This window comes from Acipenser ruthenus, chromosome 57 (genome assembly GCF_902713425.1).
Source record: "Acipenser ruthenus chromosome 57, fAciRut3.2 maternal haplotype, whole genome shotgun sequence".
NCBI lineage: Eukaryota > Metazoa > Chordata > Actinopteri > Acipenseriformes > Acipenseridae > Acipenser > Acipenser ruthenus.
In genome coordinates, this window is record NC_081245.1 from 3,071,392 (window position 1) to 3,096,475 (window position 25,084).

At 40.1% G+C, this 25,084-nt stretch overlaps 1 protein-coding gene across 4 annotated transcripts; it reads left to right on the forward strand.

Moving 5' to 3' along the window:
- Window positions 1-672: 672 nt before the first annotated feature.
- Window positions 673-19,494, forward strand: LOC131724837 (zinc finger protein 287-like). 4 transcript variants are annotated; one of them, XM_059017750.1, is made up of 4 exons: window positions 673-1,335; window positions 2,287-2,805; window positions 3,125-3,501; window positions 19,300-19,486. In XM_059017750.1, the coding sequence occupies exons 1-4, from the start codon at window positions 999-1,001 to the stop codon at window positions 19,321-19,323; spliced, it is 1,257 nt and encodes a 418-aa protein (XP_058873733.1). In that variant the 5' UTR covers window positions 673-998; the 3' UTR covers window positions 19,324-19,486. The 4 variants fall into 4 exon arrangements, with proteins under 4 accessions (XP_058873733.1, XP_058873734.1, XP_058873731.1 ...); XM_059017751.1 differs by lacking the exon at window positions 3,125-3,501 and having other exon boundaries at window positions 19,300-19,494; XM_059017748.1 differs by lacking the exon at window positions 19,300-19,486 and having other exon boundaries at window positions 3,125-11,357.
- The last annotated feature ends 5,590 nt before the right edge of the window (window positions 19,495-25,084 follow it).

A 25,084-nucleotide genomic window follows, 5' to 3' on the forward strand; every position in this document is an offset into this window, starting at 1 on the left:
CCCAATAGCAATCAAGTTTATTTTGGGATTTTATTTCTGTGTCCCAGTGTTCCAGATAGGAGTTTTTGGTTTGTTTTATAATTTGGTTTACTCTGATTGGGGGCTGGTAAGCAGTGCTGACCTGAAGCTTGTTGGAGTTAGTATTGGAGGGGGTCAGTGTGATGAGCTTCAAAGCCAGCTGGCATAGGGGACTCTTTTCAGGGCTGAGCTCTTGGGTCTGGAGGGCCTTGTACTGGAGTGAGTCAGGTTCACTTTTTTCAAGGTGCAACCAGAATTTGAGTGCTCTTTTCTTTATATTAATAAGAGCTGGATATCGGCCTAATTCTGCCCTGCATGCGTGGTTTGGTGTATTTCTTTGCACCTGCAGTGTATTCTTGTATAGTTCAGCATATACATATATATATATATATATAGCAGTATAGTTCTTTCTCGTTCTTTCTTTCTCTCTCTCTCTCTCTCTCTCTCTCTCTCTCTCTCTCTCTCTCTCTCTCTCTCTCTCTCTCTCTTTTCTCTCTCTCTCTCTCTCTCTCTCTCTCTCTCTCTCTCTCTCTCTCTCTCTCTCTCTCTCTCTCTCCGCAATGTTAAAAATGCCTGCAAGCTGTGTGACGACATATTCATGTGACAGACATGGACCAATCAAAACGCGAAACTGTTATGCGGTTCCATCCCCAAAACCGGGCCTGTGTCATACCTCGTGTGCGTGGGGGATTATGGAGTTGTTTAGCTGCTGCAACAGAGAAGTTTAATTTGTGTGCATGATTTGTTTACTATACTAAGCAATCAATGCAGATACTGTATCACAGCTAGTACAGTAGTTTATTCTTTATGGCGCCAGAACGCTGTGTACGGATTGTATTGTTACAGTAACGCGCTGTGTCGCTGCTACTTGCTAAATAAGTCAAGTGCTGACTGAATAACAAAGAGAGGCTCCCAATATTATTCATAATAAAAGCGTGAATACAGAAAGGATATCAGTCTCAAGCTAACAGTCAGTGAAGATGGACGTCAGCGTCTCCGTGTCGTTCTTTCAAGACGAGCTCGCCTCTACCATCGAGCACGCAGTGAAAGCGGCTGTAGACACCGTCTTGTGCCAAATCACAAAAGTTGTCGGCGGCAAATTCACTGAATTCCGAATGGAAATGGCTGGAAAGGAGAAAGAGAATGAAAGTCTGAAGCTGAGATTGGAAATATCAGAGAGCGAGTTGAAAGCAGTGCGGGAATGCATGAACGCTGCAGATGCAGACATTAAACAACCTCTCAGAAACATGAACCCCGACTGCAATGAACAAGACTTTCAGAGGAACGAGAACCAGGGATTATTCATCAGAGTTCAAGGTAAAGTTGTATTAATGTTACGATTCTTAGTCATTTTATGTTAAATGTTAAATAAATAAAAAATAATACGGTAAGAGGTTTGTTTGTTTACGTGCAAGTTTTGCACAAATAAAGGCTGACTTAATCTAAAGCATCAGTTTTGTAAACAGCAGATTTTTTTTTTTACTTTTCGTTTAAAAAAGTGTTTGCCTGCACATATTCAACGTTTTTTTTTTTAACTGCATAAAAAATAATACTGTTGATCTTAAATTGCTTTGTGAAATAAATAGACGGCATTGTTCAATGGGGATAGTATTCAGCAGGCTTACAGTCGCGCCACAAGCACTAAAGTTTAAATGACCAGTACAGGGGAAGCAGTGTGGAGTAGTGGTTAGGGCTCTGGACTCTTGACCTGAGGGTTGTGGGTTCAATCCCCAGTGGGGGACACTGCTGTTGTACCCTTGAGCAAGGTACTTTACCTCGATTGCTCCAGTAAAAACCCAACTGTATAAATGGGTAATTGTATGTAAAAATAATGTGATATATGTATAATGTGAAATAATGTATAATGTGATATCTTGTAACAATTGTAAGTCGCCCTGGATAAGGGCGTCTGCTAAGAAATAAATAATAATAATAATAATAATAAAGGGGGGAAAAAAAATCGTACGCTTTTTTTGTTTTTATGTTATTGTTGTTTGGGTGATTTGACACTAAATAATGAGTTTGTTAATTAATTAATTAATTAATTAATTAATTAAGTATAATCTGTTCCTGAAATGTAACTCATCCTGTGTACTCCCTATGACCTTAGAAGTACCCCAGCTGAATACGTCTCTCTATGGGATGAATATCCATGATTTATTTTTTCATATAATTCTAAACTCCACAGAATTTGGCCCTCTTTGAATTACACTCCTGTATTTATCTGTGTAGTGAGAATTAAAAGCTTTCATCATTTTGTTTCCACAGATAATACAGAGAGGCAGACTTTCACTGAAGCCAATGAGGGGCTAGACACTGTTTACACACAAGAGGGGATCTTTGATCATGAACAGCGTGCAAGTTTAATGCAGGTTACACAGCAGACGTCTTTGGAAGGTAAAGAAGCCCCAAGACTTGAGTCTGTCCACATTAAAGAGGAGGCACCTGAACTGGAGCCTGTCCACATTAAAGACGAGGCCTATGAATTTGAACTCGTCCACATTAAAGAAGAGGCACCTGAACTGGAACCTGTCCCCATTACAGGGAAAGTTTCTAAAGAAAATAAAGTCAATATACTGGAGGACAATGTAGTTCAGCTGGGCTCTAGTCATTGTGTTTATTGTCCACCTGAATTGGTCCACATGAAACACAATCAGTCTGTCTCTGAAGACGCTTGTTCTAGTGTTGGAGAAGAGGGCACTGTGCTGGGGTCCATTCAGGTGGAACGTCACACCCCAGAAGATGGAAAGGAGGAAGGAGCAATGCCATGCACTAGCAGCACAACATGTAAGCAGAATGTCAAAAAACCAGTTATATAGAATTGCAATTGTTTGGCGAAGGATTAAGAGTTTATCATTATTCTAAATTATGAATATTTCAATTAGAATAAACTGTTGATTGTACAGCCACATAGAAAATATGATAATCAACACGACTGTTTTCAAGTTTTTGAGTAGATCTAATTCTGTATGTGTGTATAGTCTGACAAACTTGCCTTTTAATGTTCTCATTATCAGTGATGGTTGTGAGGTGAAGCCTTGGAAGAATGTGAATGGGATTTCATGCTGTGCAGTAACCTTTGTTTCTCTTTCCTCCGCTTCTAAAGTAGATAGAGGAAGACACAACTTCACTCCAGCACCCCCTTCTGATGGCAAAATGCAGCATAAGAAACACAGAGAGTCTTCATCGCAAGATGAATATGTGAAGAAACTGAGAACTCGCTCAGTTCAAAATCTTTCTGTACAAGATAGCAGACCACTTACACTGGGTTATAGATTGACTCTACATCCTGAGGGTGTTAACAATTCTGCAACCCAGGGCAACTTCATTCCCCTACAAACTCCCCAGCAGATTCCTTCAGAGCAGATCTTGTATCAATGTGGCACCAATTTCAGTGACCTGGGAAACCTGAAAGCACACCAACAGATTCACAAAGAACAGAAACCCCATCACTGTACTGAATGTGGAAAAAGCTTCAGATGGGTAGGTGGGCTTACAACTCACCAGCGTATTCACACAGGAGAGAAACCCTATCTGTGTACTGAGTGTGGGAAGAGTTTTATTCAGAAATGTAACCTTCACTCACACCAGCGAATTCACACTGGAGCGAAACCATATCTATGTCCTCAATGTGGGAAGAGTTTCAGTTGGAGAAACTACTTTAGAATACACCTCAGAATCCACACAGGAGAGAAACCTTTTGAGTGTGCTGAGTGTGGGAAGAGATTTGTAGGGTCAAATTATCTAAAGAGACACCGTCGAGTTCACAGAGATTTAGTCCGTTAGGACACTTAAAAAAAAAAAAAAAAAAAAAAAATTATATATATATATATATATATATATATATATAAAAATAAATAAAATATATTCAGTTTACAGAATGAAAGCACCTCAATCACACCAGAATACCAACACAGACCCATGTGTATGCAAATTATTATAGCCCTGTGATCTACAGCACCTATATAATGTAAGAGCAGTGTGTGAATCATGGAAATGCAGCAGGATGATGGTTATTATTCAAGGAGCAGGTGTCCCTGTAACTGGCTTATTCCAATGCATTGACCGACGTGCCTATCAGCACAGTGCTGGGAGTTCATGGAAGATTTGCAGAAAGACATCAGCAGGAAGCTATAACTGCAGCATACAGACCTGTGTCATGCATTGTGATAAGTAGGGCACTGCGTTTTACATGACTTTGTTTTTTAACCTGTAATTTAGTCCTAAAGACACAAGATGTCGATATTACCTCCACTGTAAGCCACATAATGAGAAATCATTAAACAGTCATCTCATTATGCTACTTTAACCATTTTAATTTGTCATGCCATTACTGCAAAGTATGTATTTGCAGATTAATAATCAGAATGGTGTAGATGGCTACTGATATGTACTCATATCTGAGCATCAAAAGAAACGTATCACTTATATGTGGATAGAATTCACTAGATATGATCGAAAAATGACAAACTCTGTTTTAGAGCAGGTGCAGTGACTTTTTATTGTGCTGATTTAACAATTGACATCACGAAGGTGCTGCAAAATGATCTGTCGATCTTGGGCAGGTGTTGACTCTTGGTCTCCCAGTTCGTGGCCTGTTGTTGACAGAGTGTGTCTGGTTATACCGTCTCGTCAGATTTGAAATTGCTCGCTGTGAGCACCCAAGACGACGAGCCACGGCACGCTGCCCTAGTCCAGCCTCCAACATGCCGATCGCACGAAGGCGCTGCTCTCTTGACAGACGTGGCATATTGTTTTTTTTCTGTGATTTTCTTTATTGCTTTTATTGAAGCTTGCAATTCAACAGCTGAAATCACTCCATATCAGTGATGTAGTCAAGACCAAACCTACCGAGACCAAGAACAAGACCTAACGTACTGAGACCTTCTTCTGCTTCTACTTTTGTATAAAAAGCGCTATATAAATGCAATAAATATATACAGTACTCCCTCACTATAAGGCTCTCGGTTATAACGTGTCTCAGATATAACGCTCCTACAGCAGGTCCTCCAATTCCCTATACTAGGATTCATGCAATATTGCTACAGTAAATACAGTACCGGTGTTGTTCAAACTGTAAACAACTGCTCAATCCAACTTCCGTTTCTGTTTCTCCCTTTTGATGAAGTATCTGAACTAAAGACAAGCTGCGCTGGCACTTTATAACACAGACATCTTATTCAGCATACGTTTTATAACTAAATAAATATCAGGTCTATTACGTAGTTATCTTTCCTAATGTATTTACTTTTTTGCTGCGAGAGGAGCTGCAGCTTTCTCCGGGAGACGAGGCGCTTCAGCCCCGTTCCGGCACCCGAACCTGGGGCGAGCCCATTCCCTCTTCCCCTCTCCCGACCCGCTCTCCTTCTCGCACTTCGAACTGAACTCCTGACCACCATTTAACCATGCTATTTATAGTTTAAAAACTGCTAATTAAATTCTACGAGTGGGAATGTTACCTTTTGTTCTTTATTTTTTGTAAGAAGTATAGCGTTGATTACATGGTGCTTTATGCATGGTTAATTCACAGAAAGTTACATTTTTGCTTCACTATATTTGTGCATTATAGAGAGGTAGTTATTTTATTTTGTGTTTTAGTCAGATGTGTGTTGTGTTGTGTCCCGCAGCTCCATCACCGCCTCCCCCGTTTATAATGCTCTTCGGTTATAACGCTCATATATGCTGAGATATTGAGTTGTATCGTTTTTCTGCTGAGATGTTGGGTTGTGTTGTTTTTCTGCTGAGATATTGAGTTGTGTTGTTTTTCTCTAGATCTGCCTTTGACTTCTTCTTTCCATTCATGTGACATTATGACCTCTGCCAACCTCACCTACTTCCTATATGTATAGATGTTGAGTAGTTGGGTTGGCAGAAGTTAATGTTCACATTGTCACATGATTTGAATGGAACAAGGAAGTGCACTAATAGGGCTCTGGACTCTTGACCGGAGGGGTCGTGGGTTCAATCCCAGGTGGGGGACACTGCTGCTGTACCCTTGAGCAAGGTACTTTACCTAGATTGCTCCAGTAAAAACCCAACTGTATAAATGGGTAATTGTATGTAAAAATAATGCGATATTTTGTAACAATTGTAAGTCGCCCTGGATAAGGGCGTCTGCTAAGAAATAAATAATAATAATAATTCAGTACCGGAGGGAAATGTAAAACAAAAAGCAACTCGAATTTTATTCAAAGCGACTTGCTCTTTGTGCCAGGGTAAATTAGGGATTTATAAATGCACTATGTAAAAAACAAAATTGGCCAACAATGTATATGTGACTTGGTAGCCATACCTAGGCCAATGCTGCCATCTTGTGGCATTGCGGAAATAAAAAAAGATAAAAAAAAGGTGCTATTGGTAGTTGTGACGTGGATGAGTGTAACTGTGTAAAATACCAATTTCTGTATCACATATGATACAATGCTTAGCCACCCCTCTATATTATTTTAAATCCAGCCTCACGCCAGAATTTTTCAGGGAAAAAAAGTGTTTTGTACAAGAAACAGAATCTTGGTTCCATAAATAAAGTAGCTTTTCTCACTGGACATGTGCAGTGACTAAATTACAAGCAAGACTGCTTTAACAACAGGAGAAATGTGATGCTGTGTCCAAAATGGGTTAAACCGGGCGAGGCCAATGCTGGCCCTTCCAGTCCTGGTCATTCTTTTAACCCTGTTCTGAATTGTTTAATCAAACAAATGAAACCTCCATCCAGACCTTGAAGTGGTTCATTATCTAATTTCACCTGTTAAACCTGGAGTGAAATGGCCCTCCAGGAACGTGATTGGATACCCTTGTTTTAAACTATAACCAGTGATAATCCAGTATAATACCCAATAGCTGCTTTAAAAAATGACTATCTGTGTTATAACTCTCTGGGTTAAACTTCATGGCTGGGTCTCTTTCTGCCAGCAGTATCTCTCTCTCTCTCTCTCTCTCTCTCTCTCTCTCTCTCTGTCTCTCTGTCTCTCTGTCTCTCTGTCTCTCTCTCTCTCTCTCTCTCTCTCTCTCTCTCTCTCAAATTCAAATTCAAATTCAAAGGTGCTTTATTGGCATGACCATTATTCACAGTATTGCCAAAGCAATGTATACACAGTACATCATCTGAACATTAAATAGACAATAACACTGATGAGAATAATAATGATAATAATAATGGTAAACAAATATAAATAATAACCACGTTATTAATAAGTTAACAATAACAACAATGAAATATAACAAGATTTGAACTAATGTAGAGTGCTCACTGTTTGTCCCTCAGGCTGTGACAGGCGGCTGTGTACTGGGCTGCCAGTTGGACACAGCTGGACTCCTCTCCGAGGAGGATTGGGAGTTTTTGAGAGTCTGGCAGGTCTGGGAATGTTTTGCAGAGATTTTTTATTTGTGGGAAGAAAGTTTCCCTTATTTCTGTATTTTGTACACTGCAGTAGAAAGTGCATCTCTGTCTCTACTTGTTGGAGTTGACAGTGATGACACAGCTGGTCCTCTTTGGGCAGCCAGGTCTGCCTGTGTCGGCCTGTTTCTATGGCCAGGCTGTGCTCACTGAGCCTGTATTTGGTTAGGATCTGCCTCTGCTTGTTGTCTTTCACCCTGCTCAGGTATTCAGCCAGGGTGTAGTGTCTTTTTAGGGCCCGATAGCACTCTAATTTGCTTTGTGTTTTTGTGTGTGTGTCCCAATAGGTGAGGTAGTTTTGTTTGTGTTGTGTTATAATTTGGTTTACTCGAATTGTCTGTGTTGGAGCAGTGCTGTCCTGAGGCTGGTTGGTGTTAGTGTGTGTTAGTGCAGTGAGCTTCAGGACCAGCTGGCTGAGGGGACTCTTCTTTTGGCTCAGTTCTTGGTACTGCAGGGCTTTACTGTGGTAGGAGTTTGGGTTGCTTTGTTTTAGATGAAGCCAAAATTTAATTGCTCTTTTTTGTATTGAGATCAATAATGGATATTGACCTAGTTCTGCCCCGCACGCGTTGTTTGGTGTTTTTCTCTGTATTTGCAGGATGTTTTTGCAGAACTCTGTGTGCAGGGCTTCTATTGGGTGTTTATCCCATTTAGTGTAATCCTGCTCTGTGAGCGGACCCCACACTTCACTGCCATAGAGGGCAATGGGTTTGATAACACTTTCAAAAATTTTGAGCCAAATTCTAATGGGGAGTTTTATATAAAGCTTTTTCTTTATGGAATAGAAAGCCCTGCGGGCCTTCTCTCTCAGTGCATTCACTGCCGGGTTAAAGCTACCTGATGCGCTGATGTTTAGGCCCAGGTAGGTGTAGTGCATGCAGTGTTCTATTGTGGTGTGGTGTAGTGTGAAGATGTATCTACTTTCCTGATATCTGGGTTTTTTCTGAAATATCTTGATTTTAGTTTTGTTCATGTTTACTGTCAGGGCCCAGGTCTGACAGTACTGCTCTAGCACTGACAGGCTCTGCTGCAGCCCCTGCTCTGTGGGCAACAGCAGGACCTGGTCATCTGCGTAGAGTAGGAATTTAATTTCAGTATCAAGCAGAGTGAGGCCAGGGGCTGAAGATTGCTCCAACACTGTGGCCAATTCATTGATGTAGATGTTGAACAGTGTTGGACTCAAACTGCACCCCTGTCTCACTCCACGCCCCTGTGAGAAGAATTGTGTTCTTTTATTGCCAATCTTTACACCACATTTATTTTCCGTATACATTGATTTATTTGTGTCATAGGTTTTACCTCCTACACCACTTTGGAGGAGTTTATAAAATAATCCTTCGTGCCAGATTGAATCAAAAGCCTTTTTGAAATCTATAAAGCAAGCTAATAATTTATTTTTATTTTGGTTTACATGTTTGTCTATTAGGGTGTGTAGGGTGTAAATATGATCAGTAGTGCGGTGTTTTGGAAGGAAGCCAATCTGACTCTTACTCAAGACACTGTGTTCGGTAAGGAAGGCCAGTATCCGGGCGTTAATGATACTGCAGAATACCTTCCCCAGGTTACTGCTCACACAGATGCCCCGATAGTTATTGGGGTCGAATTTGTCTCCACTCTTAAAGACAGGGGATATAATCCCTTGGTTCCAGATGTCAGGGAAGTAGCCCACACTTAGTATCAGGTTAAACAGTTTGCGCAGGGCCTCCTGCAGCTTAGGGCTGCTGTGCTTCAGCATCTCATTGGAGACGCTGTCTACCCCGCTGGCTTTCCTATTCTGGAGGGTCTGCAGTTTCTCTTTAAGTTCCTGCACAGTGATTGGAGAGTCCAGTGGATTCTGGTTGTCTTTAATTGACAATTCTAGTTTTTTCAGTTTTTCATAAATATTGTTTTGATCTAATGGTTGTTCATTGTGTGTTATGTTTTGATAGAGTTTTTCAAAATGGTTTTTCCATATATTTCCATTTTGTATGGCCAATTCTTCTGGTTTTGATTTATTTAGTTTTTTCCAATGTTCCCAGAATCGGTTTGAGTTAATGGACTCCTCGATTTCTGTCAGTTGCTTGTTGATGTGGTTATTTTTTTTTCTGTTTTAGTGTGCGTTTATAGTAATTTAGAGTTTCACAGTAGCTGAGGCGTAAATCTTGGTTGTCTGGTTGTCTATGTTTTTGATTTGATAATTGCCTAAGTCTTTTCCTTATATTTTTACAATCTTCATCAAACCAATTTTCTTCTTTCAGTTTTTTCTTTTGAGTGTTCCGAATTATTTTTAGTTTGGATTTTAAAGCTGCCTGTCTAAATATTTCATTCAGGTTTTCTACAGCTAGATTTACTCCCAGTTTACTGTGAGTATGTGGTGCAACCAGAAAGGTGTTTAATAGTGATTCTCTCTCTCTCTCCAGTCATTATTTCTGTGAAACTGCACACAAATACCAGTGTTTTAGAAGTGTGCTTCTAAAACATTGTACGACTCAAAGGCAGGGTAAATCACTTTTTCATGCTAAAAAGCCTTACAATTAACCACAAACTCATTTTTTTTTTGTTGCATGGGAACACATCCGGAAGTCGTACATTATGCTAACAAGACTTAAGCAGTGAAAATACTGTTTGTGAATTAACCTCGCGCACCATTCTACTATAAGTGAAGACCATACTCCCCAGTAATGTTGTTGAAGCTGACACCCTGGGATCCTTCAAAAAGCTGCTTGATGAGATTCTGGGATCAATAAGCTACTAACAACCAAACGAGCAAGATGGGCTGAATGGCCTCCTCTCGTTTGTAAACTTTCTTATGTTCTTACACCAAGCAATCCTAATGGCAAGCTTCTTTGACCAATATTTGAGTTAAGACCAATATTTCTAGTTAAGTTGTTTTATAATCAAGGTTATTAAAAACACTTAAGATACTACAAATAATAAACAATACCCGTGATTAGTCACCAGATAGTTGATTGCTTTGGCTTAGACTTTTCTGTGCCTTAGCAATGAAATGCAATTAATTGTACGCTAGCCTTAAGCAGCAGCTATCATGGATGCGAGGGGAAAAAAGTGATGTTTGTACCAAAATATGTATTACATTAGCACAGCTGTGTTATTGCTGCGGGCTACCAACAACATCAGACTTGAGCTTAATTCACTGAGCAAGATTTGTTTTAAGAACCTCTTTCTAAGTGTAGTCTATTGTAGATATACTAGTGATATTTTAAAAATGTACTGCACTAAACATTTTGACTGGATATTCTTTATATCATTAACCTAAATGCTGGTATTTGAGTTTGATTGGGATTGCTGAAGCTTCGGTTATGTAGGATAATGTTGTAAATTATAACGATGCAATAGTTATAGGTTGTTTTTGTATAGACTTTTTTTTCCCAATGAATATCATTCTCGTAAACCCCCCTTTTTAATACATGTGCGTGACACATCCAAACCCAATCGCTGGAAAACATGGAAGCTGAAAATAAGAGTTTCAAACCGGAAAAAAGGTTTGAAACTCTGTTCTGATTTTGGCCGGTTTCAACACAAAACCCAGCTGCAAGAGAAAGCGTCCCGCGCAGTTCACAGAGAAGATAACGGGATGAAACTAATTCTGGACCCATGACCAAAAGACCTTGACTCATAACCACAGCTGCACAAAGAAAAGCAAAGTGAAATGTCTGTATTGTATTGCTTGCACACATAGGGCTGTGAAGAAGATAAGAATTTACAAAAAAACATTCTGCGTAATAAGGGTGTCAGCAGTTTTAAGAGGGGGCTACAAGCCAATTTAGCAAACAAGTTAGAACCTCCGGTGAAGAGTCCAGAGCCCTGACCACTACTCCACACCGCTGCATGCTTGTGTAAATTCATGTATTCTAGAACACTCAGGCTTGTGCTTGACATGAGTGTCTCCTGCATAATGTAATAAAAACCATTAACCGTGTCAAAGGACTTCACGTTTCTTTATTTTATCATCTACTTTATTCAACTGCTACTTTTCGACACGACTTTTTAACTTCACCAATCAAAATAAAAAGGACAGGGTGAAGTGGATTTTTTAACTAGCGCTGCTATCACTGCTATTGTTGGAAGTACAGCAGAACCTCAGAGTTTCGAAGCCCTTGGTAAGAGGCTGTTCATAAGTCTGAAATATCTGGAACTAATAAATGAGTTCAATGGTTTTAATAAATGTGTACACCTGCTATCTACACCCTCAATCTGGAGAATACAAGGATACTAGCACAATACTGCAAAACTCGTATTGTTATTGTTCACAATAAGGGCTATATTTACATTACCATTGACATTTTAACTGTAGCAAAAACACGGATTTAAACATCAGGGAAAACATGGGTTAATGTGGTGCTTGTTTTTATTTTAAACAAAATGCATTCATGCAACTTTATTGGTAATTCAGCTGCCTTTGGCTTGAAATAACAACCCTGTGCTTTGTTTACAACTAAAATGTTCCTCGTAAAATTGCCCGTACTTGCTTTCAAATGTGCCTCACTTGTCTGGACTCTGTGACCTGTGTGTTATAGAATGGGACTGTGGAACTAGTTATGTGTGGGCTTACTCAAATGAATGTGCTCTGTGCTTGTACCCACAATCCCTGTCTGAACTCTCTATACTGCCTTCTGTTCTGGATTAACCTCAAACCAGTCTGCCCAGCATTACACTGTGTCAGAGCTCTGTGCAACTATTCTGCAACAAATATGGCAGAGCAGAAGGATCTCAGTGACTTCACGTGGGACGAGCTGGTCTATATAATATAACATAACGGTTCAGAATTCTTACAAAATGCTTTCTCACAGTGTGCATTTGACCTTTGACCTCCCTATTAACACCCTGCAGTCTTTTACTTCCACTTCAAATAACTAATGTGAAAGACTGTAACACAAGTTACTGTAATCATCTTTCAGGGCCAGTCCTCTCACGTTCTATGTAGTATTTCTTTCTGATGTATTTCTTACAGTGGGGGGCAGGTTAATGGTTAAACTCTGGTGTGAACAGCTATATTTAGAGATTAGGCATGTTTGGGAGTTGCATTGAGGCCTCAGTGGTGCTCACACTTCTGAGTTTTAAAAAGTCACCTGGATTTAATCACTTAAAGAGAAAATGGCACAACATGAAATTTAAACAACAAGAATACATTAGTTGGGCTCCTGAGTGGTGCATCCGATATAGGCGCTCCACGTGGAGTGCAGGATGTGCCCTATAGCTTGGAGGTTGCCGGTTCGAGTCCAGGCTATTAATCCAGAGATTAGGTCTGCCAGGGTGTCCTCTGCTTACCTCGCACCAGTGACCCCTGTAGACTGGCTGGGCGCCTGTGGGCTTGCCTGTAAGCTGCCCAGGGCTGCGTTGTCCGGCGACGCTGTAGCTCTGGGTTGGCTGCATGGCGGGCCTGCAGAGTGAAAAGAAGCGGTCGGCTGACGGCACACACTTCGGAGAACAGCGTGTGTTCATCTTCACCGCTCCCGAGTCAGCGCAGGGATGGTAGCAGTGAGCTGAGCCTAAAATACAATTGGACATTTCAAGTTGGTAGAAAAACTGTGTAAAATAATAAGACATTAGTTAAAGTTACATTGATAATTCATACCTGCATCAAGGTGCTCTTTAACTGGTCATGGGGTTGTTTAGGTTCCCCTCCATGGAGTGTGATATACTCGGAAAACTGGATTTTACTGATATTATTAGAGACTTTGCACAGATGAAATCGAGAAGATTAATTTAAGACAAGTGTATGATTTAATTACTCTGCGATGTAAGGTTTACTTAGAACAGAGGTGATTAGGAACATTTAAATAACGTGCTGTTTAGTTTTAAGATAGTGGTATTAAGCACTTACTTTTAATATTCCTAACATTGTCTTTTAAAGGGTTATTTTCATATATTGAGCATCAAAATAAACTTGTCACTTATATTTCAGCATCAAAAGAAACATATCACTTATAGTTGAGCATCAAAAGAAACGTATCACTTATATTTGGATAAAATTGACTAGATGTGATCAAAAAATGACAAACTCTGTTTTAGAGCAGGTGCAGTGACTTTTTATTGTGCTGATTAACAATTGACATCACGCTGTTCTGGTTCCTTGCCCAGGGGCCCATGATACCAAAATCCGGCCCTGATAGAAGTCCTTGGAATTTGAATGAACTGGAACAATTTTGTGTTGAAGAATGGTCACAAATCACTAAAGAATCATGCCAAAAGCCCATCGACAAATATCCTCATTGTTTAAAAGAGGTTATTATTGCTAAAGGTGCCACAACTAGTTATTAATTTATTTTTCCTTGTCAGGGTATGAATACTTTTGAAATAGCATTTTGGGAGTTTTGCAAAAACAATTTTAGACATCTATTTCTTGTAACTTTTTTTCCTCATCTACGAAAGCAAAACTTTTGCTACAAAAGATTTTTCCTATAATTATTTGTTTTCGAGAAATTTCTAGAAAATTTCCTTTGGGGTATGTAAACTTTTGACTACAACTGTACATAACATAGAAAAAGCTTGTATGGTTTGTATATATTTTCTCCCTATGGGATGAGTCATGTGATAAAACTTGCCTGTTATGGGAGTTCTAGCTCTCATACATCCCTGCTACCTCTGGTCTTTCTGAAAAGGCTTTCTAAACCAAATTTTTAGACTTCACGTAAATAATAATAATAATAATAATAATAATAATAATAATAATAATAATAAAACCAGAGCAATCAAGAGAACACTCTTCTTGTTAGTGTAATTTTAGCATAACTAAAATGTTGCTGCATATAGTCCAAACAGGTAATCGTCAGTTCTGCGCTCCCAGTACTGCACTGTTTCCCAGTTGGCTCAGAGTGAAAACACTGCAACCATGGATTGCAACTCGAGAAGGTACAGAGAAGGGCATCTAGGCTGATATGAGCTATGGGAACAGGTTACAAGAATTAAATCAGTTGTTTTTGACTACTGCTTCCTGAACCTGACGTCACCACCCACACACCGCACTAAGCCATCTGTGACGGGGGGAGAAACCTCAACAGCCGTGCCCCACCTGAAAGCGTCAGGAAGCCACCTTAGTGAAGCCATGGAGGGGGTGCACCAGCGTGGCAAGGAGGGGCTCCAGGAGCAGGAGAGCGACCAACTCCACGCCTCACTGCAGGAGTCTGAACACTTCTTTCCAGTCAGGTCAGAGAATGGGGTATGGACTGGGATGGTTCAACACTACATCGACACCAGCCGAGCCCCACGCAGTCGGGAACCACCCCGCCGGCTGCCCCTGTTCCGACTCGAGGCGGCCGCGGAGATCATCCAGGAGATGCAGGAGGCTGGGGTGATCGTCCATCAGCCCCAGGGCCGTGCCCGTGGTACTAGTGAACAAAAAGGATGGGAGTATGTGCTTCTGTGTTGACTACTGCCGACTAAACATGGTCACCAGGAAGGACTCTTACCCGCTCCCCTGCATTGACGAGTCACTGGACCTCATCGCTGGGTCTTCCTGGTTCATCTCCCTTGACCTGTGAAATGGCTATTGGCAAATGGAACTCACCCCTGACTCCAAATCGAAGACCGCATTCTCCACCGGACAGGGCCTCTGGCAGTTCAAAGTCATGCCGTTTGGATTGTGCAACGCCCCTGCCACATTCGAGTGGCTGATGGAGAAAATGCTGGACAGCACTCCCAGGCAGGCGTGTGGTGTACTTGGACGACTTTCTAGTACACGGCCCGACCATCTCAGAGGCTCTGCTCCACATGTGGCAGGTAATATAGAGGATCCATGCCACCGGACTGCAACTGCACCCAGACAAGTGCCACCTGTTCAGGCGCAAGACCACCTTCCTCAGCCATCAGGTCAGTGAGGAGGGCATTGCCACCGATCCAGGGAAAATCTCCGCTGTGCAGCAATGGCCCACGCCTTTGATCTGAGAGAAGCTCCTGGGGAACCCCGTACCGGGAGAAGAACCTGCCAATGAGCGCGTCCACCACCATCTGCACCTCCTGGTTAGGCAGCATGTAAGCTTCGAGCCACTTCATGAAGTAGTCTACCGCTGCCAAAACAAACCGGTTCCTGCTGTCGGAGGTGGGGAGGGACCAAATGACATCGATGGCCACTGGACAGACGGGACTGGCGTTGCTCCAAATGTGGAGCTGGACTCTTGGGCATTGCACCCTGCAGACTTTGGGGACAAAAAGAGACTAAGGTGGGGGCAATGTAGCGGGAGTGGATGCAGCGATAGCGTCCAAAAGAATAAAAAGAATTAAACTGAAAACAGCATGTCTTTTCCATTTCTTGCGGTGAAACACTACAATATCTTTCAAAGCTACCTAAGGTGACAAAGTTCTGAACAGCAGAACATCAAATCACCATACAATGCTGTTGTATGTGAAAATAATTAATATAATGTATAAGTGTCTATGTGTTTAATGTACTGTATAAGAGAATATATATAAAAGAAGAAAAATCCAAGATTTTGTCACACGTCCCGTTGTAGTTGGATGTCAAGCAAACATTTTGTGGTTATTATTATTATTATTATTTATTTCTTAGCAGATGCCCTTATCCAGGGCGACTTACAATTGTTACAAGATATCACATTATACATTATTTCACATTATTTTTACATACAATTACCCATTTATACAGTTGGGTTTTTACTGGAGCAATCTAGGTAAAGTACCTTGCTCAAGGGTACAACAGCAGTGTCCCCCACTGGGGATTGAACCCACAACCCTCCGGTCAAGAGTCCAGAGCCCTAACCACTACTCCACACTGCTGTCCGTTAATGTTTATAACTGTGAGAGAATGATAGCAGCAAATGTAGGGCAGAGGAAAGCTGATCCCCTTGAAATGTACAATTACTGCCAATTCCGGATCATGTAAGCCGAGCCCCGAGCTTTTCTCAGAGGCAGAAACACAGGAACCGAGCCAAGATTTTGAACTGTTTGGAAGTTGATTTATAGTTTGTTGGCAGCGCACTCTATGGTACTCCCAAGTTTAGCTATATGTCATGCACCAAAGGTTACAGATTGCCCCGATCGCTAATCAGGGATTTAATATTGGTGGGTCGGGACTAAAAGAGGATAGAGTCTGAGGAAGCCATAGGAGTGAGACGTAGTAAAGCAGCTATCAGGCAAACCCTAATAAAAGTTTTATTAAATCGAACCGATTTAATTGTAGTACGTTTTAGTTTGATCAACTAACTCTAGAAGGAGTGACAGGAAAAAAGAGAAACTACGCACTGTACTATGTGTAGTAATCCTAAAGTTAATTCGGCCAATATGGGGTTAATTCGACTCACAGGCTGGAGTCCTGTATTCAGAGCGGGTGAACCCGTTATTTAGAATGGCGGCTAGCTAGTGAAATTGTAAGGCAGCGACAGCGTGCTGGTGAGTAATAGACGGGTTTCTTTAATTTTATATTTGTTTTTCATGATACAGATTAATAAACACTCATGTATTTTAATTAAGGTAGACAAGTCTGAGAGATGCGGGATTTGTATAACGCATTGTGAGTTTCGTGCGGTGGGTACTACAGACTACAGTTCAGCCTGTTATTTATTTAAAAAATAATAGTTAAGAAAGAAAAAAATGTCCCTGTGATTTTGTGTGTTCTTATTATAGTGCCTGCTGCAAACGTAAATCTCATGGGGAGATAGCAGCACTAGCTACCATTCAATTCTTTAGGTAAACTAAATGTATTATTTTTTAATGTTTTAATTAACCAAGCTGATGTGGGTTAATTGCAGTTTTATGTTTTGAATAGTAATTAGTAGTTTTCATACTTGTGTTAATGTTTTCAGACTATTTGAATTGTCTCTTCTTTTCTTTAGTTTTTTTTATACTTTTGGCTTGATACGGTTTAATTAGTGTGGTTTGATTCATGCATCACTGAGTTTATCATATTGATTTATTTTGCATCTGAGTTTCTTTTTTATTGTGTAGTATAATTATTAGTTTTATTTTCTTAAGTCTGTTTCACAAGGACTACAGCTGTGCCCAACTTGTGTTTGGAAATCAGCTTGCTACTTTTAAAAGACATCCATTCTATTATCAATAAATAATTGTTCTTTTATACAAGCCTCCTCTGTGTGTGTGTGTGTGTGAGTGAGTATATGTGAGTGTGTGTGTGTGTGTGCGTGTGTGCGTGTGTGTGTGAGTGAGTATGTGTGAGTGTGTGTGTGTGTGTGTGTGTGAGTGAGTATGTGTGTGTGTGTGTGTGTGTGTGTGTGTGCGTGTGTGCGTGTGTGTGTGAGTGAGTATGTGTGTGTGTGTGTGTGTGTGTGTGTGTGTGTGAGTGAGTATGTGTGTGTGTGTGTGTGTGTGTGTGTGTGTGAGTGAGTATGTGTGTGTGTGTGTGTGTGTGTGCGTGTGTGTGTGAGTGAGTATGTGTGTGTGTGTGTGTGTGTGTGTGTGAGTGAGTATGTGTGTGTGTGTGTGTGTGTGCGTGTGTGTGTGAGTGAGTATGTGTGTGTGTGTGTGTGTGTGTGTGCGTGTGTGCGTGTGTGTGTGAGTGAGTATGTGTGAGTGTGTGTGTGTGTGTGTGTGAGAGTGAGTATGTGTGTGTGCGCGTGTGTGCGTGTGTGTGTGTGTGTGAGTGAGTATGTGTGAGTGTGTGTGTGTGTGTGAGTGAGTATGTGTGTGAGTGACTGTGTGTGTGTGTGTGCGTGTGTGTGTGTGTGTGTGAGTGAGTATGTGTGAGTGTGTGTGTGTGTGTGTGAGAGTGAGTATGTGAGTGAGTGTGTGTGTGTGTGTGTGCGCGTGTGTGCGTGTGCGTGTGTGTGAGTATGTGTGTGTGAGTGTGTGTGTGTGAGTGTGTGTGTGTGTGAGTGAGTATGTGTGTGTGTGTGCGTGTGTGTGTGAGTATGTGTGTGTGTGAGTATGTGTGTGTGTGCGTGTGTGTGTGTGTGTGTCTTCATTCATTAGAAGTATAAGTAGAGTGTACCTATGTAACATATGTTTACAGCAACTATTAGGCATACAAGTAAATGGATGTGTTTAGGTATGCTGTGTACATTTATAGTGAAGTAAAGGATAAGTTAGCATAGCCTTTTCATTGTGTAAAAGAGGATTTCAGAAGAGGATTTTAACCAGATACCTCAAAGGTACCAGTGTTTTAACCAATTCAGTACCCCCTCAGAAATCTGTATCCCCTGGCGCATTGCGCATGTGTAAAATGAAATCACCCCACAGGCATGTCCGATTTTTCTTTTAAGAACAAAGTTTACAAACGAAAGGAGGTTCATTCAACCCATCTTGCTCATTTTGGTTGTAGTAGCTTATTGATTCCAGAATCTCATCAAGCAGCTTCTTGCAGGATCCCAGGGTGTCAACTTCAATACATTACTTTCAAAAAGGGGCAACTCGCTAGTAGATATTCATATGCCTCTATCCTTTTTGAATAATACATAAAAAAACGGCAGCCATATTGGAATGTATCGCAATAAACCAATAACTAATTCAAGCTGTGAAAAAAAGCAATTATTCAAATCAGTTAAAAAATCAACATTCTGATAGCTTTTAGTAGTGCAGTTCGCCTTATGTAGGAGCTGGATCCCTGCTGTCTCCCCACCCCCTTTTTTGTAGATTAAGGCAATATTCTTTTGTGTGGAGAACATTTTAGATTTTTTCTTTCTTATTTCTAAACCTGTTCTGTGTAGGAGATAAGTTTATTTGAATAGATCTCCCTTATTTTAAATATACCAAGGTTATGGTTATTAGATAACATTTTAATTGACATGTTTTTGTCTGGCCAGTTTAAAAGAGAAATGTTGAAATCTATTCCCCTTGAGTGTTTTTGACAGATGCTTTAAAACTATTTGCTGTACTTCAAGCAGCCCTGGAAAGATTATTATTTTTTTTGTCCTTCACGATTTGAATGCACAGATAGTATTTATCGGTCCTTGTTCTGTTCTTTGACCCTCTTGCAGTATCAGTGGCTGAACTTGGACTGATTTACTTGGCTGAGGATCTTACAAGAAGGCGACTTGCACTGGACTGACAACTCAACAGGATGCGAGTTGGGCGGGACTGTTGGGTTTAAACTTGGAACTGCGGGACTTGGGCCTTTTCATCTGGAATACAGTAGTGTTTTTTTCTTTCTGTACCTGTATCCTAAACTGTCTGATTAATTAGTATTTTAGAATTGGGATAATTCATTCTTGATGTGCTTTTTTTCCATATTTTATGTTTTACTGTAACAAAATAAAACTTGTTGTTTTTCCATAGTTGTGGTGTTTATACTCTGTGGTCTGACAGCTGTTTGGCTCTGGGGTGCAACTAAGGGTTATTAACCTGGTAAGTAGAGATTTTAAAGCTGTAGTGGGTCCTAGTGCTCATATCCCACTACATTTGAAGTGTGCGCACACGTGACCGTGTGACATAAGAACTATCAAAGTTTATTAAACAAACAAGTTAGAGGTCAGGAAAGAATTGGCAGAATATATATATATATATATATATATATATATATATATATATATATATATATATATATATATATACAGTTCAAAAAAATCCAATGCTACTCAGCTAACCCCCAGTTAACTTAAGATATTATTATTTATTTATTTATTTATTTATTATTTATTTCTTAGCAGACGCCCTTATCCAGGGCGGCTTACAATTGTTACAAGACATCACATTTTTTTTTTACATACAGTTTCATTATTTACACCTTATTTTACATACAATTACCCATTTTATACAGTTGGGTTTTTACTGGAGCAATCTAGGTAAAGTACCTTGCTCAAGGGTACAGCAGCAGTGTCCCCCCGAGACTGAATTCTAAAGCATCATTTCCATTACACTTTTTTTTTTTCAAATCTTATTCCCAATAAATCCACTTTCTCTTTATCTTCATATACTAGTTCCTCTTCATTTTGAAGACACACTCTAACTCTTTATTCTCCCTTGATCCTCCAATTGATCCCATATCTGTGATTTTCTTATCTGCTGTTATTTTTTAACTATATTCTTGACAGTACTATCTTTTCTACTTCTTATTTCCCTTTGTGTCAGTGCTTTAGCTTTTTTATTGTATCATTGTTTCCATATTCATTGATTTATTTACTTTCTTTAATGCTTTTTTCTTTGTTTTATCACTTCATCACATTTCTAATTCTACCATGGAACTGCTATTTTATTTAGTTTCTTATTTTTCTTTCTTGGAATAATTAAGATAGTTTACAAGCGAGGAGGAGTCCATTCAGCCCATCTTGCTCGTTTGGTTGTTATTAGCTTATTGATCCCAGAATCTCATCAAGCAGCTTCTTGAAGGATCCCAGGGTGTCAGCTTCAACAACATTACTGGGGAGTTGGTTCCAGACCCTCACAATTCGCAGTGTAAAGAAGTGCCTCCTATTTTCTGTTCTGAATGCTCCTTTATCTAATCTCCATTTGTGACCCCTGGTCCTTGTTTCTTTTTTTAGGTCAAAAAAGTCCCCTGGGTCGACCATTGTCTATATCCTTTAGGATTTTGAATGTTTGAATCAGATTGCCGCGTAGTCTTCTTTGTTCAAGACTGAATAGATTAATTTTTTTAGCCCGTCTGCTTAGGACATGCCTTTTAAACCCAGGATAATTCTGGTCGCTCTTCTTTGCGTTCTTTCTAGAGCAGCAATATCCTTTTTGTAACAAAGTGACCAGAACTGAACACAATATTCTAGATGAGGTCTTACTAATGCTTTGTAAAGTTTTAACATCACTTCCCTTGATTTAAATTCAACACTTTTCACAATATATCCAAGCATCTTATTGGCCTTTTTTATAGCTTCCCCACATTAAGATGATATTCTCTCCCCTTGTAAACAACCAAGATCCAGTTTTGGAGCCGTCTGTTTTCCAAATATTGTTGAACAAGTTTAGTGTATAGATAAAACTGAGTGTAATCTGCAGGCTAACGAGAATAACTACGTGTAGGGTAGGCATTAGCCTTCATTGCAACATTACAAAGAATCTCAGCACAAACTTCTCCAACAAGCAAAGGATTTTGTTCCTTTTTTATACATGTGGTCACTCCCCAATTTGCATCAGTTACCTAATTGGGGAATGGCCACACGTGTGATTGCTAGCAGGGACAGATTTAACCCCACCCCTGCCAACCTTACATTCTCACACACACTATTTAAAGCAGCAGGGCTTCTGCCCTGCCACACCACTACTTTTCATTTCCCCTTGGAAGAGTATCAGTGTAGTTATAAAATGGCTACTCACCTGCTGCACTTTTTCTTTTTTTACGGAAGCTGATGGTGACTGCATTTCTCCTCTTGCTGGACATAGTTCAACTAAAAAATTCAGCAAAAGGTTCCCGGGGGAGCCTGTCCACGTTGTTGCTTTGCCTCCATCCGACAGTGCTGTTGGCTCTTCTCCCCTTTGCCTCTGCTGAACCAGCTGCTTCGGGCCCCACTGATCCCATAATGCTCGCTCCCGCAGTTCCGGTCATGCAGGCTCCTGCTACTAATTCTGCCAGGCTCTGCATGCTCCCTATTCCACCCTCTTCTTCTCCTCCCACAGGGCGGGGGGTTATCCTCTCTGCCAAGCAGTGATATTAGTCCTTAAAAGAATTCTAATACTGATTATTGCATTATTGATTTTTCTTATTCTTTACTAACTCTTCATTGCATTTATGGTCGGTGGTCCTCTTTTGGGGGCAGCTGAAGCTCACTTCCCAACCTATAAACAACGGTAGCATCAAGTTCTGTGACTTGGAAACTGACTTGTGCTGTTTTGTATTTGTTTTAGTTTTTTTTTCCTTCCAGAAAAATAAAAATGCTTATGACGATTTTGAGAAATTAACTTTGAAGTTCATATCTGTGGATGGTTCTGCGGAGCATCTTATGTGTTCAGTATTTGTATTAACCCTTTGCGGTCCATAGAATTCTGCAATGTTTATTTTACATGCATGTTTAAAAGTAATTTTATTCTCAGTAAAACAGGTTTAAAAGTCACTGCATAGCAACATGACACTCAGCAACGCATATCCAGACCAGACCTGGTCCGACATATGGCCACAAAGGGTTAATAATGACTTATAAAAATGCAAATCAAGTGAGCATAATCATATAAATCAATGTATGGGTTAAGCACTTACAATTTAATATAGCAACATTTTTGTCAGTAGAATCTTTAGAAAACGTCATCACAATGTCACAATGAATTCCACTATCTGCAGAGTGGACTGCCTCTACTCATAGGGGAGAGTGTTTCAAGGAAACAGGTTAACCCTTTGCAGATAGCCCATGTAAAGGTACTGCACCTCACCCACTTGTGCTGTGTGAATTAGAACTGTCCATAATCATTTTACATGTCAAATAAGACAAGTTATTCATAAGTAATAGAAACACAAACTGGAGAAACTGGAGTTAGATTTTTACACTACAGCATTCTTAACCCTTTCAGGACCAAGCATTTTTAAGTGGGATGCTCCCCAGAACCAGGCATTTTCTGGCTGTATTTGACTCTCTTCCTACAAAAAATCACAAAAAATCTATTTTTTTACAGTAGCTTCTTGGAAACGGTGTCCTGTTTTTCAGAACACAAACTTTTCGCTTTTATTTCCCACACCTGGCAACTCCTGCTGAAGAATTATCTGTGTTGATTGTTTACACGATCGAGGTCCTAGAAGCCCACGTCAGTATGATCATGTCAACACGATCCCGGTCCTAAAGGGTTAACCATAATCGGAGCACTTGGGGTCCTTTTGGACCCCTGCAGTACTTTTTTTCTGCCATTCTTTAGTATCTTCATTTTTAATAATTTACTCTTAGGACTTTGTCAGAAACTATGTCTGCAATATTCTTACAGAAAGTTTTGATTGTTGATCAAAATTCAAACTTTATAAATTAATTTTTATTGGGTCCAAGATTTTATGCTTTATCCACCATGCATTCTTAGATTCTTAGATATTTCAGAAAAACTGAAACTATAACGGTGATTTCCTAAAAATCTGTTGGGTTTCTATAAAAAAAAACAAGCATGATTCATGTGTAGCCACATGTGTCTCTATAGGTCATTAATATGGCTACACGTCCAGCAAGATATACAACAGCAGACGCTTTGCAGAGGAGTCTAAATGATGACACTGAGTCTGATGTGGACTTTGACATTGATGACACTGATGAAGAGTTTGTACCTGCAAGACATGAAACAACTGAAGCTGAGGATCACCGGTCAGGTACAGACTCAGAAACTGATGAGCAAGAAACCAGTGGTAACCATGGTGATGAGGGTGATGGACAAGCAGAGCAAGATGGTCCACCTCCAAATGAAGCACCACTGCAGGGTAGAGGAAGAGGCTGAGGGAGAGCTAGGGCACGTGGTCATGGAGTTTATTTATTTATTGCATTTATATAGTGCTTTCTATGTAAAAGTATTGCAAAGCACTGTACAGGCATCAGATACAGAAATAATTGGTCTAAGTTTGACTATATTTCTTAAATGGCAAAAATATATTTTTAGTAACTTCCCTAATATGAGTCTCAAATGAGAGATCAAGATCAAAGATGACCCCCAAACTCTTAATTTCTAGTTTAAGTTTTGATGAGAGACTGCAAGGGTCGAGCTCATGTTATCCCACATTTACTTTTATTGGTTCTGTGATCCCACTAGCATAACCTCTGTTTTATCTGAATTCAACATCAAATTCTGTGACATCCAGTGCTTGATGTCACAGAATTTGTAAGGCAAGTAGCTAATAACACCCAGGCAGAAGAAATTCCTGGCTTTAGGAACAACTATAGCTGGGTATCATCAGCACAGCAATGGAAGTTCACTCCGGGTCTGAGGATAATGTCACCTAATGGTAGCATATATGATGAAAATAACAAGGGACCTAGAATGGAGCCTGTGGAACACCACAGACAACTTCCGATAATGCTGATTTTACTTCCCCAATAGAGACGAACTGAAACCTATCAGAAAGATAAGATTTGATCCAGGATAGGACAAGGCCATACATTCAGTCCCACTGTGCTTTCAAGACAATTCAGTAGGATGGAGTGGTCTACAATATCAAAGGAAGCACTTAGATCTAGAAGAATTAAAATTGATGGAAAGCCCAGGTCAGAGCTTATCAGCAGATAATTCACAACTCTGACAAGCACCGTCTCAGTGCTAGGTGCAGCACGAAAACCAGACTGAAACTTCTCGAATATACCATTAAGAGTTAGAATTTTTTTGTAATTGAATTGCAACAACTCTCTCTAGAACCTTATCTAACAATGGTAGGTTGGAAATGGGCCTGTAGTTATTGAGGACTTTGGGGTCCAGATTGTGTTTCTTAAGCATAGGCTTTACCACAGCTACTTTAAGTGCTGAGGGAACTATACCGGAGGAAAGTGAACCATGTATAATTTTTAAAAGGTGGGTATTAATAACATGTGGCGGAGTGCCCCGCCCCTAGCTATATAAATATATATATGTGCACTGTATTTATTATTATTTGTTAGAATTATCTCATGGGAATGCGTGACTGATCAGCTACTGAGCATTTAATTAGCTGACGCATCCTTATTAAACCTGTGCAAAATGTGACCGTTAGATAATAAGATAATTGTTAGCCAGTTAATCCCTCGGTTACCACTATATAAGAACCTGCAGCTTGGGCTGCATGGTGAAGTGTGTCAGAGGCGAGACAAGAGAGTCTAAATCAATAGAGAACAATTGCTGTATTTAGAATATACTTGTTTAGTGTTTTGTGTTCTGTTTAGTTTTGGC

Excerpts from the sequence above, each read along its gene's own strand:
- LOC131724837 (XM_059017748.1), top strand. The coding sequence starts at position 999 with ATGGACGTCAGCGTCTCCGTGTCGTTCTTTCAAGACGAGCTCGCCTCT. Across the intron at positions 1,336-2,286 it reads ATTATTCATCAGAGTTCAAG|ATAATACAGAGAGGCAGACT; the intron begins GTAAAGTTGTAT and ends TTGTTTCCACAG. Across the intron at positions 2,806-3,124 it reads ATGCACTAGCAGCACAACAT|TAGATAGAGGAAGACACAAC; the intron begins GTAAGCAGAATG and ends CCGCTTCTAAAG.